This window comes from Balaenoptera ricei, chromosome 20 (genome assembly GCF_028023285.1).
Source record: "Balaenoptera ricei isolate mBalRic1 chromosome 20, mBalRic1.hap2, whole genome shotgun sequence".
NCBI lineage: Eukaryota > Metazoa > Chordata > Mammalia > Artiodactyla > Balaenopteridae > Balaenoptera > Balaenoptera ricei.
The window spans coordinates 14,613,022-14,629,204 of NC_082658.1; the positions used below are offsets into that span (position 1 = coordinate 14,613,022).

At 47.2% G+C, this 16,183-nt stretch overlaps 1 protein-coding gene across 2 annotated transcripts in view; it reads left to right on the forward strand.

Annotated features, from left to right (window-relative positions):
• The window catches only part of PECAM1 (platelet and endothelial cell adhesion molecule 1), a 54,564-nt gene that overhangs the window by 21,168 nt on the left and 17,213 nt on the right, over window positions 1-16,183 (forward strand). For both annotated transcript variants that reach the window (XM_059908351.1, XM_059908350.1), the window contains 8 exons: window positions 1,098-1,346; window positions 2,622-2,897; window positions 6,023-6,310; window positions 6,928-7,035; window positions 8,144-8,171; window positions 8,855-8,931; window positions 10,685-10,738; window positions 11,787-11,849. In XM_059908351.1, the coding sequence (XP_059764334.1) occupies window positions 1,098-1,346; window positions 2,622-2,897; window positions 6,023-6,310; window positions 6,928-7,035; window positions 8,144-8,171; window positions 8,855-8,931; window positions 10,685-10,738; window positions 11,787-11,849 (1,143 nt within the window). The remainder of the gene's footprint in view (window positions 1-1,097; window positions 1,347-2,621; window positions 2,898-6,022; window positions 6,311-6,927; window positions 7,036-8,143; window positions 8,172-8,854; window positions 8,932-10,684; window positions 10,739-11,786; window positions 11,850-16,183) is intronic.

Consider the following 16,183-nt stretch of genomic DNA (forward strand, 5'->3'; position numbering starts at 1 on the left):
TTATAAAATATTGATATAGTTCAGGGGATACTTAAATTAGGAGATGGCAAGACTTCTTGAAATACAACCTCAGTCTTTACTACTGTTGACATCCAACCTACATTATGGTACTAATAACTCCTTACAGTAGCATAGCATGTTATAGTTTACAAAGTGTTTGACCTTGGAGGCTTCAGGTGGCATCTTCATTCTTCTCCATGGGGAGTGCTGGAGGGATGGTGGCCAAGCTGCCACTTGTCCCCAACCCCATGCCATCACTCTGCTTCAAGCTTGGACTACATCGCCTCCTGCTTCCAGTCTGGGCCCCTCCAACCCCATCCATTCTCCTCCCAAAGATCTTCCTACAACACACATCCAATGCCATTCCCCTGACCCAGACTCTCCATGGTTCCCGTTGCCCTGAGGACATAACCCACAATTTTTTATGTGGTTCCCAAGTTCCTTGAAGATCTACAAGCCTTCTTCTTCTACTCCCACTATGTCCCAGGCTGCCTGAACTTTCAGGTGCTTGAACCTCCCGCCAGGCCTTCCATATGCTATTCTCTCTGCTTGTGATACTTTCCATCTTTGCCTGGATAACTTCCTCCAGGAGCTCTTTCCTGATGCTTCAAGCCTAGGTTCGGTGTCCCCTCTATGGGCTCTACTGCAAACAATATCTGAATCACCCGCTAGACTTAAGAACTTTGGAGTCAAGGACTGTTTCTTTTTCATTGCTGTCTCTCCTATGCCAAGCACAGAGACGGCCTGAAATAAATACTTGGGGAATGAAATGAGTGAGTGGATGAATAAATGAGTGAATGTCTGAGTCATTACTTGCTGCATTACAAGTTGCAAAATTTTTCTAATCCATGTCTGTGAAATAAATTGGATTAATGAGGGAGGCAAACCTGGCATTGGAATCCCAGGTGAAGAATGAACCCTGGCTCTTCAATTGTGTGATCGTCAGGTACATGAGAAGCAAAGGAAAACTTTGTGCAGGAAGTTGGGAAATGGTTCTGTCAAAAGCAGCTGGGCCGAAGCCCTCTCCATAAACAGACTTTGGGGCCGGTACCCAGAAACATCTCACCCCATTCCCACTCACTGTTTTTTTTTTTCAGAGCTGTTTTCCAAGCCAAAGCTGGAATCTTCCGCCACACGTCTGGATCAGGGGGAAGGCCTGAACCTGTGGTGCTCCATCCCAGGAGCACCTCCAGCCAACTTCACCATCCAGAAGGGAGGCACGGTTGTGTCGCAGGCTCAAAATTTCACTAAGATAGCCTCAGAGTGGGACAGTGGGACATACACCTGTGTCGCGGGCATCGGCAAGGTGGTCAAGAGCAGCAACGCGGTCCAGATAGCTGTGTGTGGTGAGTACGTCCTCGCTGGCTCTGAGGGTCTTGGGACTGAATGGGAGAAAGGGAATTTTTTGCCAGGCGCCACCCTCTCTGTTCTGAAGGCGGTTCAGACTGAGTCAGGGTAAGAACTCGGGGGAAAGAGAGAGGAGTGGAAACGAGAGACCAAACAGCAGCAAGTGGGTATTTCTGCTCAGAGTACAGGAGAGAGGCATCAAGGAGAATGTCGTTGGCAAAAGTCACGTTCATGGCTTTGTTGTGGCTTTATGCTGATGGTGTGGCCTCTGAATCGGCAAGATTCTGCTGCTTGAACAGGCACCCACCCAAAGGGTCAGGGAGGAAACACTGCTTAGTCGACACTAAACTTTAAGATCTAAGTTCCAGTTTTTGATCCCTATCCTGGCTCACCCGAAGGGCTAGGACTCCCAGCGGGCAGAAGTAGGTACTTGGACCACCCAGAGCCGGGCTTCTTAGACTTGAATGTGCATGCGAAACCGGGTGACAGCGCAGGTCAGGATGGGGCCAGGTTTTGCATCTCTCACCAGTGCCTTGGGGATGCTGGTGCTGCTGGGCCCTGGACCACACTTTGAGTAGCGGGGTTCTAAATGGATGTGGAACACCAGGCAAGCTGTCACTGTCACTGTTCTTATTCAGTCATGATCCTTCAGTTTAGCCTTCAGTTTAAATCCAGACAAGATTTTAGTCTCAACCAAAGCAGGATTTTAGCAGTCATCTACCTCACAAGGAAATAATGTAAGAGACAAATGTGGGTCATTCCACTGTAATTCTTTTTGTTGTTGTAGTTCTTGGGAGGAGGTCATTTCACTTTATTAGCTTTATAAATAAGCTAATTTCTAAATAATAACCTAGTATAATTCTTGTTTCTGAGGCATGAAATTTACTATCAGGAGGCTGAGGCACTGAGAAGTTGTTTTAAAATATATTCTGTTCGGGTACTTGTATTTTTTAATATTTTTCTTGTGTCTTTTCTCAATACAAAAAAAAGATGTGAATGTGTGTGTATGTGCACGTAAGATATGTGAAAATATAAGCATATATTTAGGGGGATGTAATGTTCTTCCTGAATTTGTGTCATCCTTTTTTGTTTATATTATTCTCTTTCCCTCTCCCTCCTCAAGATCTTAAAGGAGTCCTCCAAATGTAGATAAAGCAGGCAGGCATTTTAAATTCTAGTAATGACAGAGAAAGCCAAGCCCAGAGTTTGGAGAAGGAATCCCTTGGGCTGGATGTTTTGCTTCAGATTGTTTCTCTCTCTCTCTGTCGTTCTAGAAATGCTTTCCAAGCCCAGTATTTTTCATGACTCCAGGTCTGAGGTGATAAAAGGACAGACCATAGAAGTCAGTTGTCAATCCATAAATGGAACCTCACCCATTTTTTATCAGCTTTCAAAAGCAAGTAAGACTTTGGCGAGTCAGAGCATGGGCTCCAATGAGCCCGCAATATTCAAAGATAACCCAACGAAAGATGTAGAATACCATTGCATCGCGGATAATTGCCATTCCCACACCAAACTGGTCAGCGAACTTCTGCAGGTCAAGGTGATAGGTAAGTCATGTGGGAAGAAGAATCCATGTGGGACTGGGGCTTTAGTTCACATTTTCAAAGTTTTGGGGTAGACAAGAGAAGTGGGTGGTACTTGTGCAAAGTCCATGAACATGACATGTGGCAAAGCAGACCAAGGCCCAAGTAAATGGAGCCGGAAAATATCTGGGGGTTATCAGTGTGGCCAGTGTCATCCTTTTTCAGAACCTTTCAAGTGAACTGCTGAAATTATAAGCATAAAGTGTTCCAAGTTGAGGAAGCACAAAAGTTGTGCTTTGGGGCTCCCTTAGCATTTGCTCATGTTTAGATGAACTGACAGTCTTCTCTGAGAATTGTAGACCAGAGCTCTTCTCTACCATGGACCCTCGGTGGGGCAAATTCTGTTATGTGTGGAACCCACAGCAGTCAGAGCTTCAGGCTAACAGTCACTAGGACTCTCATACTCGAGAGCAATATACCATTGTCCTGAGATGGATAGTTTTCCTCAAGCCTCTGCCTTGTACCTTTCCGGAGACCTTAGGAGTGCCCATTACTTGCATCTCTGAGACGTTCTGCATCTTGTTGTAAAAAGCTTAAAAAGGCTTCCTCTTTGTCCTCCTCCTTTTTGTTTAATAACTGCTTATCTACACGTGCCATGTGGACATCTTGAGTTGGACAGGAGTTTCTCCTACTATTTTTTGGGTTGGGGGGGGCACGCCGTGCGGCTTGCGGGATCTCAGTTCCCCGACCAGGGATTGAACCCATGCCCTCTGCAGTGAAAGCCCGGAACCCTAACCACTAGGCAACCAGGGAACTCCCTGGTTCCTCCTACTATTAATGTATAGCCTAAGAGAAACAATACTTTTCAAATTAACATCAATATATATTAAGCCTCTCATGCCATAGGGCATACAAAAAAAGAAGACATATTCTTTGTTTTCAATGATATAATGAGAAACACAGGATCTCCTGATTAAATAGTGAAGAAACATTTTAATATATTTGAATAACAGTGCAAACAAATATAGAAAAAAATGTTACCAGGCACCACATGTTTAATTGTCACGCGAACTCTCCTTACAATGATGGTGATAGGAATTTAAGGCATGAAAGATATCTAGCTTGAGTGGGAATAGCTGGGTCAGGAGCCAGGGTTCAACAGTGGGTGGGCAGAGAGGGCTAGAGATGGTCCCCAGCCTAGTCAAATAGGTGATCAAAAGGGTCCATGGAGCAGCTCTAAAGGCTGTGTGTAAGTCAGATGCCTGGAAAGAAGGACTGGGAATGGAGAGTCATTGGATATAAACTGGTAGAGAGGCTGGGCCTAACTGTAAAGGGCATCAGCTGCCAGCCTTAGGAGTTGGGGCTTTGTCCTGTGTGCAGTGAAGAGCCAGAAGAGAGAAGGAGGGCATGCTGAGAATGGGGTCTTGGGAAGATTAACCTGCTGGTCCTATCAGTTAGCAGGAGTGGAGACTTCAGACCTTACAATACCTTAAGAAGCTAACGTAGAAGCCCGTGTGAAACTCTTGGTTTAAAGTGAGTCAGTATTAGTGGCTAATATTTACTGAGCTCTGACCACATGTCCAACCCCGTGTGAAGTTTGTTAGTAAATTATTCCCATTCATACTTACAATAGCCATGTAAGCCCCATGTTAATATCATCCTTATTTTACAATGAGACAACTAGGGCTTAAGATAAACAGCTGGTGGGCAGTAGGGTCGGGAACTGAGGCCAGGCAGTCTGGCTCCTGAGCCTGGCCTGCCACCACCCCCTTGTGCTTCACAAGAGGACAGGCTGTCAGGTCAGCTGCACCCTCCAGGAGTCTGCCCTTGTGCTTGACCCCCACCATCCCATCCCAGGCCTGGTGCTCCCTTTCGCTGGATCAGCAGCTCCATGGTCTGGCCACGCCCTGTGCTCACAAGAGGGTGATTCATAAATCAGATGCCGGTCTGCCGATCGGTTCATTCTGACACTAGCAGGAACATACTTGGGAAGACAGTTTAGGGTCAGAATTTTAATGGTTGAACATGGAGTGAAAGGGTCTGTCTATAGGAGGTAGATGAGTTCTTCTTGGATCTGCTGGGAATGAGAGGCTGGCAGGGCTTCTCAGTGGAAATGTGCAGGTAAAAGTCAAGACTTGGAATTCAGGGGAGTAACCTGGACTAGAGCTATATATCTAGGCATTAAATGCCATAAGTTTATGTGTTAAATTTGCAAATAGAAGCTACAATGTAGATGAAATCACCAAAGACGAGAATGGAGACGGCAAACTGAGGATTGAATTTTGCAGAAAGTCCACATTTAAGGGGCAAACGGAAGAAAAATTGATAAAGAGGGAGTGGCAGGCGAGGAGGTAAGAGAATCAGAGTGTGAGGCTTCACAGAAGCCCAGGGAAAGCTGAGTTCCAAAGGAAGGGCTGGGTGACAGGCGAGAGCTGTAGGGAGGCCAAGGATGGGAAGATGGGAAGAACATCTGCCATGGACTGGACCTGCAGGGAACTCAGGGATGAGTTCGTCAGGGGTCAGGTCATCTTTGAGTTTCTTCAAAACCAGAGATATAGGGCAGTTTCAGAAGCAGAGAGATAGAAGTCAGGTTTCCAGGCTAACAAGAAAGTGGGAAATGAGGACATGAAGGCAATTGGTTTAGATCATTCAAAGGAGGAGAGAAACAGGACAAGAGCTCAAGAAGGCAGTGCGTCAAGGTTATTTGCTCGTAAGATCTGGAAGTGCCATGCATCTTTGTAAGCAGGGGGAGAGAAATCACATACAGATGCAGACACAAACACGCACTGTCACTCACACACTTACACACAGTCTCACACACAAACTCACCCAGAACAGACCCTAGTAGAACACAGAAGTTAATCGTATAGTTAAGCTAAGTGGTCAGTAACACTTGAGGTGGTCAGTGAAGGGAGGTGTCCCTAGCATCCTGTGTCTAATCAATATGTGAGGGCAGGAGGTGTCCATTGCTGCCCTTCTGGGCTAGTCGGGGGAAGAACTGTGAAGAATGTGGGATAACACAAGTGACTTGAATAAAAGGCAAAGTCCAAGTCTGAGTCACAGTCACAGATAGCTGGTCTTGACCAGTGGCCGTGTCATGTTCTTCCTCTTCCCCACTTCTCAGTGCTAATCCCTTTCCTGCTTTCCAGCCCCGGTGGATGAAGTCAAGCTCTCTATCCTGTTGAGTGAGGAGGTGGAGTCTGGGAAGCCCATTGTGCTTCGATGCTCCGTGAATGAAGGATCTAGTCCCATCACATACAAGTTTTACAGAGAAAAGGAGGGCAAACCCTTCTACCAAGTCACCTTGAATGACACCCAGGCCATTTGGCACAAGCCGAAGGCTAGCAAGGAGCAGGAGGGACAGTATTACTGCACGGCCTCCAACAGAGCCAATCTCTCCAAAAATGTCCTCCAAAGCAACACCCTGACAGTCAGAGGTGAGTCGAGGTCTCAACGGCAAAATGTCGTGTGAGCTCCAAGGGCAAGGCTAGAAAGCACTTGTAAGAGGAAATGGGTGGAAGTTTAATGCATTTTACTGGGGGTTAAGGGACCAACACATTCGCCAGGCTCTTTGGTTTCAGATAATAACAATCCACTCAAGTATAAAAGAGGAATTGATTATTATAAGGAATTAGAAGTATTTCACACAGTCCTAATTACAAATTCATGGTGGAGAGACACCAGCTTGGGTCAAATGTGAGCCCATGGGCCACCTGTGGTCAAGAGGAGTGGGTCATGCAGAACAGACATGGTTAGAGGAGCCCACCTATATAGGCAGAGGGTGATTTATGGAGAACGAGGAAGGGTGAACAGACACCCTAAGAAGAGTCTCCTTCAGTCCTATGGTCCTTTCAGACCATCACTGACTCGTTTTATAGCAGAAACAACTATTTCTGCCCCTCCTATGAACACAGAGTCCCTCAGAGGTAGATGCTCAGTGAAAGACATCAGTTACAAGGATATAAAAATCAGTCTTATTTGCTGTTTAGGGCTGATATTATTTCTTGCTGGCAGAGGAAAAACTGATATATTTAAAATGTTTTTGCACTTCCAGTCTATCTTGCCCCCTGGAAGAAAGGACTTATTGCAGTGGTTGTCATCGGAGTGATCATTACCACCTTGATACTTGGGGCCAGATGCTATTTTCTGAAGAAAGCCAAGGGTGAGCACAGTCCTTTCATTCCATTCTGACAGGCTGCCCTGCCAGGGAACCCGCCACGGATGTGAGGGGTTTCAGCCTCACGGGAGGCTCGTGCTCTGCTCCAGTGAGGGTCGAGGACATGTGCCTGACGACAGCTGTTTTCCTCCTGGGGTGTCACCTTGATAACCAAAGATTTTGGCTTTGGTGGGTGTGGAGATTTTACTGCCCCTGGATTTAGGTAGGCAAAAGTGAAAGCAATTGCTTTCTCAGTTGGGCTCCCCAGAAAAGATGAATTTGGGGGGAAGTTGCATCTACATGTGGTCAGAAGCAGCCCTTCGTGTGGATTTGGCGACATTGAGTCCTACAGTTGGTAGAGTTGGGCATGAGTGGAGACACCCACACACGCTGAATGCCTCCCAGTTAATCTTTTGGTTGTGCCATGATTTCTACCCTGTGCTTGGGGTTAGCCACGTGTGGAGGGAAGCCAGAATTACTCATGGGCACTCAGGAATCAGAGTCAGTTAAGCAAGGTGCAAGCAGAAGGGCACAGCACCGGTAAAGTCTGCAAAAATTTTTTGGGGATAAGGCGGGTTGCTTATCCCTGTTGGTGCTGCTGCCTGGGATGGGAGGAGACAGATGGGATGAGGAGGGTTTTTTCCTAAAGCAGGAAAGGGGCAGCCCCCCTGGGAAAACAGTCCTAAGGCTCTGGCCTTGGCCTCAGGCCAGTTTGGAATTAAAAGCATGGGGATTGATTAAGCCTTTACTTTTGGGGATGGTCTTGAAGCAAAGAGACAGTTGCCCATTCATCTGGCTCCTCTGGTTCCTGTGCTGTTGTCTTCCTCTCCGTCACATTCCATGAAGGGAAGTTGCTTCTGGCTAAAACAGTCGAAATGTCAAATTTCAGAGAACATGATGTGAAATCTCTTGGTATAAGACCAAGAGAAGACCTGCTTCGTTTATTTGTTTGTTTTCCTTTTTTAAAAAGTGTGAATATATTTGGTTTTCTGTTCCATCTTTTTATGGGTATTCAATCTTCAAACAAGTCAAATATGGTTGAAATGAGTGTTCCTGTCTGATATGGTTGTGGGCTCTTTATACTGACTTTGGTTCTTGTCTTTGTCTTTCAAAGCCAAGCAGATGCCGGTGGAGATGTCCAGGTCAGTGTACTTGGAAGAGGGGTGGCTGTCCTGTGGGTGTGGATAGACTTGTCTGGAGGGATTCCTGTCATTAGGAAGTTTTCAGTGGTTCTTGGCAAACTCAGAAAAATTAGGACCTTGGGTGTGAGCGGTGTAGGGGTGTGTGTGTGTGTGTGTGTGTGTGTCTGTGTCTCAGTGGAAGGTTGCCAACTGTCCTTCACGGGAGGGAATGGCTTTATTCTGAGGTCATGTCCTGTCTACACTTTTCCTTATGAAATTATAATGATAGATGGAATTAAAAAATTTTTTACTTACTTGGCAAAATAGAGTTGCCTTAAAAATGGTTGTACTATTTTTACTGTTCTTGAGATCTAAAATCCCAAAGCATGGAAACTATCGTTCTGTTCCTGAAAGAAACAATAGCACAGGATGAGGAATCCCCTCCTGACATGGGATTCACTTCATAAAGGACTCCTCATGTTTGTACGCCCTTTGGCCCGGACGCTTATTTCAACAGCAAAAAGGTTTTTGTCAAATAATCCTAGAGCTGAAGAAAGCATTAGTTCCAAGTGAGAGAGTAAAACTTTCTTCACTTCAGAAAACTCTTCCTGGTTTTCTCATGCTCTTTCCTTGATTATTTTGTTGGTTTGGAGTTAGAGCCAAAAAAACGTTATTTCTTTTTCCTTTTTAAATTTCAATTTAAGGCCAGCAGCACCACTTCTGAACTCCAACAATGAGAAGACGTTGTCAGATCCCAACACTGAAGCCAACAGACATTATGGTACCGTCATGGTTTTGTGCAGTTGTTAAGAGTTTTTCCCAACTTGCTCTACACTCTCCTGTCCCTCTGAGAAGCAGAATCTATGGGCGGTGGGGTGAGGTTGGAAGGGAAACTCTGGCTTCAAGCTGGGACCCTTAATCTAATCAGGCATTGGGTGGTGAGCTAACAAGCAAAACAGAAGCTTAAGAAGAAAGGCAGAACATTGTGCTCTAATTTCACCACCTTCTAAATATCCCAAGGAATGAAAGGTGGAGAATAATTATAATGCTGTGGACACCCACGTGGGTTCCCTTCACACACTGGACGCTGTGCAAGTGAAACCATTCTTCATTTGTAAGAGAGAGACCAGCTATCAAATGAAGGCATTGGTAAAACATCTTCTCAGGTGGAATTATTTATTGCAAACACAAGGCAGTCTCATTTCAAACTTGCCCCAGCGGGAAACCAATTTAAAGACCTCACTGTTGGTAGAGGCATTAAAAAAAAAAAAGACTGGTACAATAAAGGAATAACTGGTTATGAGGTTTATCACAAGCTTGAGAGTCAGCTCAATAGGGTGGGGAGCCAACCCCAGCTGTTCTTAATCCCATTAGGTCTGTGAGAAAATCGTTCAGGCCTTTTAGCAGGGGTGTTGTCTGTTTCCCAGAGGGGGCCATGATTACATCACACAAAAAGTTCTGTCCCAGACAGTTTTGGGAATTAAACACTGATGTTCTTTTCTAATTCTGTAACAGCGTCGCACAAAATAAAAACTTTTTAGAATACACCTTTTACAGGGCATTCCTGAGAAATCTTTTGAGAAATGAGCAATTCCTATAGTATTGAATCATAAACTTTTTAAAAAGTAAAATAAAACATTTGTCGTAATAAGAGTAATGTGCCAATAAAGAGAAAAGAGCAAATATGTCATTGAAGAAACTACATTCAGAAAAGTTTGGTGAATATTTAGCAAAAAGTAATCCAGTGCTATAGAGAAAATACCTCTTTGTGGTATAAAGTGGGTTCTGTTGGTAATTTGTATTTATACATAAGAACAAAGATATGATATTCTAAATTAAATGCTGATAAAGACTTATATTAGAATAGAATTTCCTCCCAAATTTCCAAAATTCAAGAAATACTCCAATTCTTATAATATTTTCTCTGCATGGATTATTTCAGTTTATAAATGTATGTTAGTAATCACAATAGTAATTTGTAAATACATAATGGAATGGAATGGAAAACCATGTGTTCTTCAGGAGTAGTATTTGTAACACTTGTAAGAATTCTTTTTAATAAAGAACAACTTGATAAAAAAGATCAAGAAATTTTTGCTCCTGCCCAGGTGGCAGTCTGGAGGTATTGCAATATCTTTAAACCATGTTCTCATGGATCCAATTCTCCAGCTGAAGGATACTGGTCCACTAGTATCCTTCATGTTTGTGGTCACTGGCTCGCCTCTTCTAGAATTAAGCTTAATTTCTTCTGAGCTTGCTTCTAGTGAACAATTCTGAATTTTGAACAACTCATAAATAGCGTGTCCCTCCCATGCGATGGTGGGCATCATACCGGTTTTAGAAAGAGACCAGGCAGTGGGTTGGATGGGACCCAGGGCCACCAGGAGGGTATTTGGACCCCAGATACACTGCTGGTTGCCAACTACACTGAAGAATTTGGGCTTGACTCCTTTTGTTAGTGGCACCGAGTTTTCTAAAATTTATGTAGAAAACTAGGAATTCCATTGTCACTCATCCTGTTATTTTTCAACTAGGTTACAATGAAGATGTTGGAAACCATGCAATGAAGCCATTAAATGAAAATAAAGGTAATTATCTATCTAACTTTTTAAAAATTAGAAACCTTTGCTTTTATATAAAAGACCCCTAGGAAAAGAACAAAAGCTGTTAAGACCTGTGGATATTTCCTCATCTCTTTTAAATGGAGATGGCTATTGCTTTCTCCAAAGATGCTGTCTCGTGTCTCTTGTTACTTGTCTTAAAAGTAAGCATCAGTGCTATTTTATTTTATTTTTTATCGTGTATTTTTCATTTTTTTGTTTTTTCTCATGTATTTTTCATTTTTATTAAACATTTAGTAGATACAAAATAATATTTATAAGTTATGTATAAAATATAAACAATAGCAATTCAATAAATAACTGCATACCCATCATCCTTTAAAAAAAAAAAAAGAACATTTCCACTACCTTTAAAGTACCCTGCGTACTTCTTCCCACCCCAGCCTCTTAACACTTTTCTTTGCCAGCTTTATTGAGATATACTTGACATATAACATTGTGTAAGTTTAAAGTGTACAACATGATGATTTGCAGTAATGCTACATTAAAAAACACCTGTGCCTCTACTATCCAAGAGAAGGGAGATCCTCCTGACTTATTTAGTAGCCCATTCTGAATCAGGAAGTTCCATTTTGGGTGTAACTTGATCTCCTATGCATATGCCTCATACTCTCAAAGCAGTTTGAGGCTGGGGACCCCCATTCCCCATTTCCTGAGATCCTTTCCATCTTGGAGAAAGCATTCTGTGCCTGTGGCCATGGAGAAGGCTTCTATAGTTAACTGCTGTGGCCGATGCCGTCTGTTTTCTGTATCTAATGAGCTTTACAAGTCCTCACACTGTGGTAACAACGGGACCTGAGCCAGAGGGTCCTTCCACATCCCGGGAGTGCAGGCCTCCTCACTACCTCTCCCAGCCTGAGTTTTCTCGCCCACTTAGAATGGAGTTAAGCCTGCATCCAGCTTCCCTGTTAAAATACAGACTTCTTCGATCACTTGAATAGAAATCTCTACTGTGGTCTGAGACCCCCCAGGGAGACTCTGTCTAACCGCAGGCTGCTGTGGTTCTTTCGAGCAGAGCCTCTGACCTTGGACGTGGAGTACACTGAAGTGGAAGTGACCGCCCCTGAGCCTCACAGAGGTAACACCATCACTCAAGGGATTCCCCACGTTTTACTGTCTGATTGGGTGTAGATGCCAGGGTGGGCTGTGCTGTGGCCCCCGGACAAGAATCTAGTCACCCTCATCACTCAGAAGGGAGGTGGTCAGCAGACAGACGGGCTGGACATGCCCAAGGCAGGAGCAGTGACACCCACCCAGGTTTGGAGGTGTAAAATTTCATTAATTATTATTTATCATACTACTAATGATGGCTGCGTTTTATTGAGCAATTACTAAGTGCTAAGAAATGGGTCTGTTGAGAGACTCTTAGCAGGCAGCCTCACTCCTGGGTGTTTGGGAATCCTTCCAGAGGTAGCCCCCTTGCCCCAATCCAGCACCTTCCTTAAAAAGTTGCTTGCAGACCGAGCTTGTATAAATGAAATGTGCAAGGGGATGAAAGGGCTTGGCTATTTAAAGGGACAATTGGGTAAAGGCTTTTGAAAGCACAGACTCCCTCTGCATGTAAACAGTGGCACCATCATTATGCTTCAGGCTTTGTTTTTCTGTGTGTGGTTCTCTTGGGCACACTGGCCTGGAGAAGGCCCCTAGCTCTGGTCCTGCAATGGGGAGACTGACTCAGGGTGGGTCAGTCCACAGCAAGCACTAGAACGTCAACCTCAGCTGCTTCGGGCACCACAAAAAAAAAGAGGCACATCCTCCCAAACCTCCTTAGCTCCCCCAGAGGCTGCCACACAAAGGAAGCAGCCACCCGAGCCTTCCTGCCCTGCTGGGAAGCTCTCCCCCAGAGGCTGCCACACAAAGGAAGCAGCCACCCGAGCCTTCCTGCCCTGCTGGGAAGCTCCTTAGGGCTGTTGCTGTGCATCCCCCTTCCTGCTGAGGCTGAGGCCAAGCTGCGTCCACTCAGCCTTGCAGGCCCGGGGCTGCTTTGCAGACCGTGCCTGTGTAGCCTCAGCCAGAGCCACGTGGTGATGGCGTTCTCTTGTCACCTCTTGCTCCACGATCTGGAAGGAGTTTGGGGTTCCTTCCTTCTTCCCTTGCTTAGCACAGTTCCAGGTACCATGCCCACAGATATGTCCATGGAACCTTCCAGGCAGGGCCGTCCCCTGTAGCCCCTGGGGCTGGGTGCTGCACAACAGAGCCACCATGCCCATAGTCTGCAGTCAGCATGGCCCCTGCAGTTGGTACTGCCTGATCTGCACCACTACACAGGGCGTCGCAGTTCCAAGTCTAGACTGGTCGGGGCAGGGGTGGGGGCCACGGCCGGCCTGAAGTTCTCTTCCTCTTTACTTCACAGTAAAGTGATTTGCTTGTTGGGTTAGCAAATTAGGGGCCCATGATGGACCAGCCCCAGTGCAAGCAGCAAAGGTACATATGTGGTCCCCTTCTCATGGAGGTGTAGCCCCTGAGGGAGTCAGGAAAACAAGGGACCGATGAGCAGATAGTATCAGGTTAGAGTCAGAGCTTGCAGGAAGAGTGGGGTGTGATGGAAGGCCTGAAAGGTGATGCCTTTTCTGGCTGGGTGGTCCCAGAAGGCCTGTGTGAGGGGTGGCAGGACAGTGGGTGGTGGCCTAGAGCTTGGCTCATTTAAAGACCTGAAAGGAGACCTTAAAGAATCCTTAAATGACTCTTTCTGGTCCTTAAATGTCTGCAGAGAGGGCGACAGGGAGTGAAGGCAGATGAAGCTGGGAGGACCAGGCCGGGGCCACGGACTGCAGGGCTGCTGGGGTTCTCTTTTTGTTCTAGTCTCAGTGGACTGGGGGCCTTTGGAAGCCTTTAAGCAGCAAAGTGACAAGTTCCAACCTCCTTCTTTTAAAAACGATCCTTGTGGCTGGTGTGGAGGACGGGTTAAAGGGAACAGAAATGGAAACCAGGCAAGAGGGGATGAGGATGGAGCCAAAGTGCTGGCAGTGGATAGATTCTGGATATATGTTACAGACAGACCGCAGTACTGGATGAAAATTCGTGGCCAGGTTGTGGGAGACAGAATGACTGACTACATGTTTCTTGACCAAACAACCGCATGGATGGTCGTGATGCCTGCGATTGGGAGGCACAGGCTCACGGGGAGCCTGGTTCGGTTGGGTTAAATTTGAGAGCCCAGGAGGGGACAGCGCAGGGGTCTGGTGCTCAGAACCAAGCGTGGGTGGGCTCTGGCCGATGGGACTTTAGGGCGCTCCTCGCCGGCCTTCCCTGGTCCAGCCTGAGCCCCTCCATCACCATGCACCGTGGGTGCCGTCCCACAGGTAACAGCTTACTTCCTCCTAAGGGGGCTTCAGACTTGGAAGGAAAGGGGAACCACAACAGGAGGGCAGGGCTGAATGTGTGTGGGAAACCCCGCTGTCCTCCATGCCCCACTGTGCTCAAGCAGAGAGCGATTGCCCTGGGTTCTGGCCTCACGGTTCTGATACCTGTCCCAGAGGGCCAGGCCCCACCCTTACCCTGCTGCCGGCTGGGCCCGGGCGAGGTGGAGTTATGAGGGCTGTACGTGAGGCCTGGAAGGCTTTGGATTGAAGGAAACTGAAACAGGAAGAAGGAAGCAAGGTTTTGTCCTTGGAAAAGCATCCGTTTTCCATTCCTGTGGGGATGTTTCCACGTTAGCAGTGTCTGGTTTTCTTTTTCTTGCTTGAAGGTGGGGAGCGGTTGAAGGGAAAAGAGAACCCCTGGGACCGGGCAAAGCAGGGGTGCTTTCCTTGCCAAGCTCTGTACCTGCAGGGTTGTAACCAGCCGGGTCACCTTTCCCCAGTTTGCACAAAGGTGCTGAGTGGGCGGCAGGGGCCTCGGCAGAGCTGGAATGAAAGTCACTTGGATGGAAATGGAGAGTTTCTAGAGGATTCAAGTTGTTTTCTGGACCCAGCCTCTTTGGCAGCTAAGGGACAGTTGGGGAGAGCAGCCTGGCCCAGGATGCTGTCCCCCTGTTTTCTCATGGGTGGGGAGTGGGGCATTACTAGGTGAGGGCAAGACTTTGTGGGTTCAAGGCCAGTGGTGAGTCAACTTGACCTGATCTTGGCCAACCCAGTTCCCTGTCCTCAAGGCCTCCGTCCTCTACAGATGGGATGGAGGAAGGAATGGGGACCATGTCCAGCTCTAACCATGGCTGGCAGCTGACCAAGTGGTCACTTGGAGGTGGAGGAGGGGTGGGAAGGAACTCGTTAAATCCCGGTTTGCTGCATGTTTGCTCTGAGACTAATTGCTGGGAAAACCCCATGACGTTGAAGCCATCTCTTTCTCTGTTAACAGAGAAAAACAGAAGCCAAAACAAAGCCCATCCGGAAACATCCCTGACAGCAGAGACAAACAGCCTGCTGGCCTGGTTTAGTCATTAGCAGGCAGCTGCTGCCTCGGAGCAGCGGGAGGAGGGGCACTCTCAGTGAGCTGCAAACCCCGTCCCCCTGGCCGGGCGGAGCCAGGAGGGCAGTGGGGGAAACTGCCGGGCCAGCTGCAGATCTGGCAACTCAACCAAGAAGTGAAACCATCCTGCTGCCCTGGCTGATACACAGAGTTATGAGGTGAAAGGGAGTTGAGTGCAGCTCCTTGGGTCCAGAGGGTGTCAGAGCGTCCCCAAGGTGACCAGAGGTCTGCTGGCCACCCCTTATGTGCCTGGGGGCGGTGGAGTTCCCAAGGGTGTCCAGGGCCCCAGGCTTGGCCGCCCATTCCCTCCCCTCCATTCCCTCCCCAACGCCCCCGGCTCCCACTGTGAAGGAGGATGAGCTGGCAGGGCCCCCACTGCTCCTGGTGTGCAGTGTCCTAGAGCGTTTATCACAGCATTGTTTGCGTACCATCCGCCCCAGAGCCCGGAGCTTCCGAAAGCTGGAACCAGGTCCCTGCTCACCTTTTCCTCTTCCACAGTGCCCAGCACACAGTAGGTGTTAGGACCATGTTGAACGAGTGACTTGCCCATGCCTGACATTGAGCAAAGAGTCCCTTAGTGATGCGGTAGAACCCCCAGTAGATAGGGGAGTTGCTGGAGCTTCCCTCTACACCCTCAGATCTGGTGCCGTGGAGAGTGGAGAGTGGAGAGTGGTGAGGGCATCTCTGCTGTCCTCTTAGAGAAAGGCAGGTGTCCCAGCAGGGGGTGCCTGGTATCTCAGCCACTCTGCTGAGTACCAACTGCTATTTGGTGCCCTGGGGGGAGTCACTACGATGCCTTCTGCAAGGTCCTGGCACCCCAAGTGCCCCAGTGCAGCTGTCTATCTGAACTGCCACCCAAGCTTTCTCCTGCCATTTAGGTCATGACATAGGAACCACGACCATCTCGTGTGTGATGAATGACCGTGATTTTAATCCTAAGACCTAAAACCTCAGAGATCAGGCTGATCATGCCAAGACCTTCCTGAAGGTTGGGAGTCTGAGACA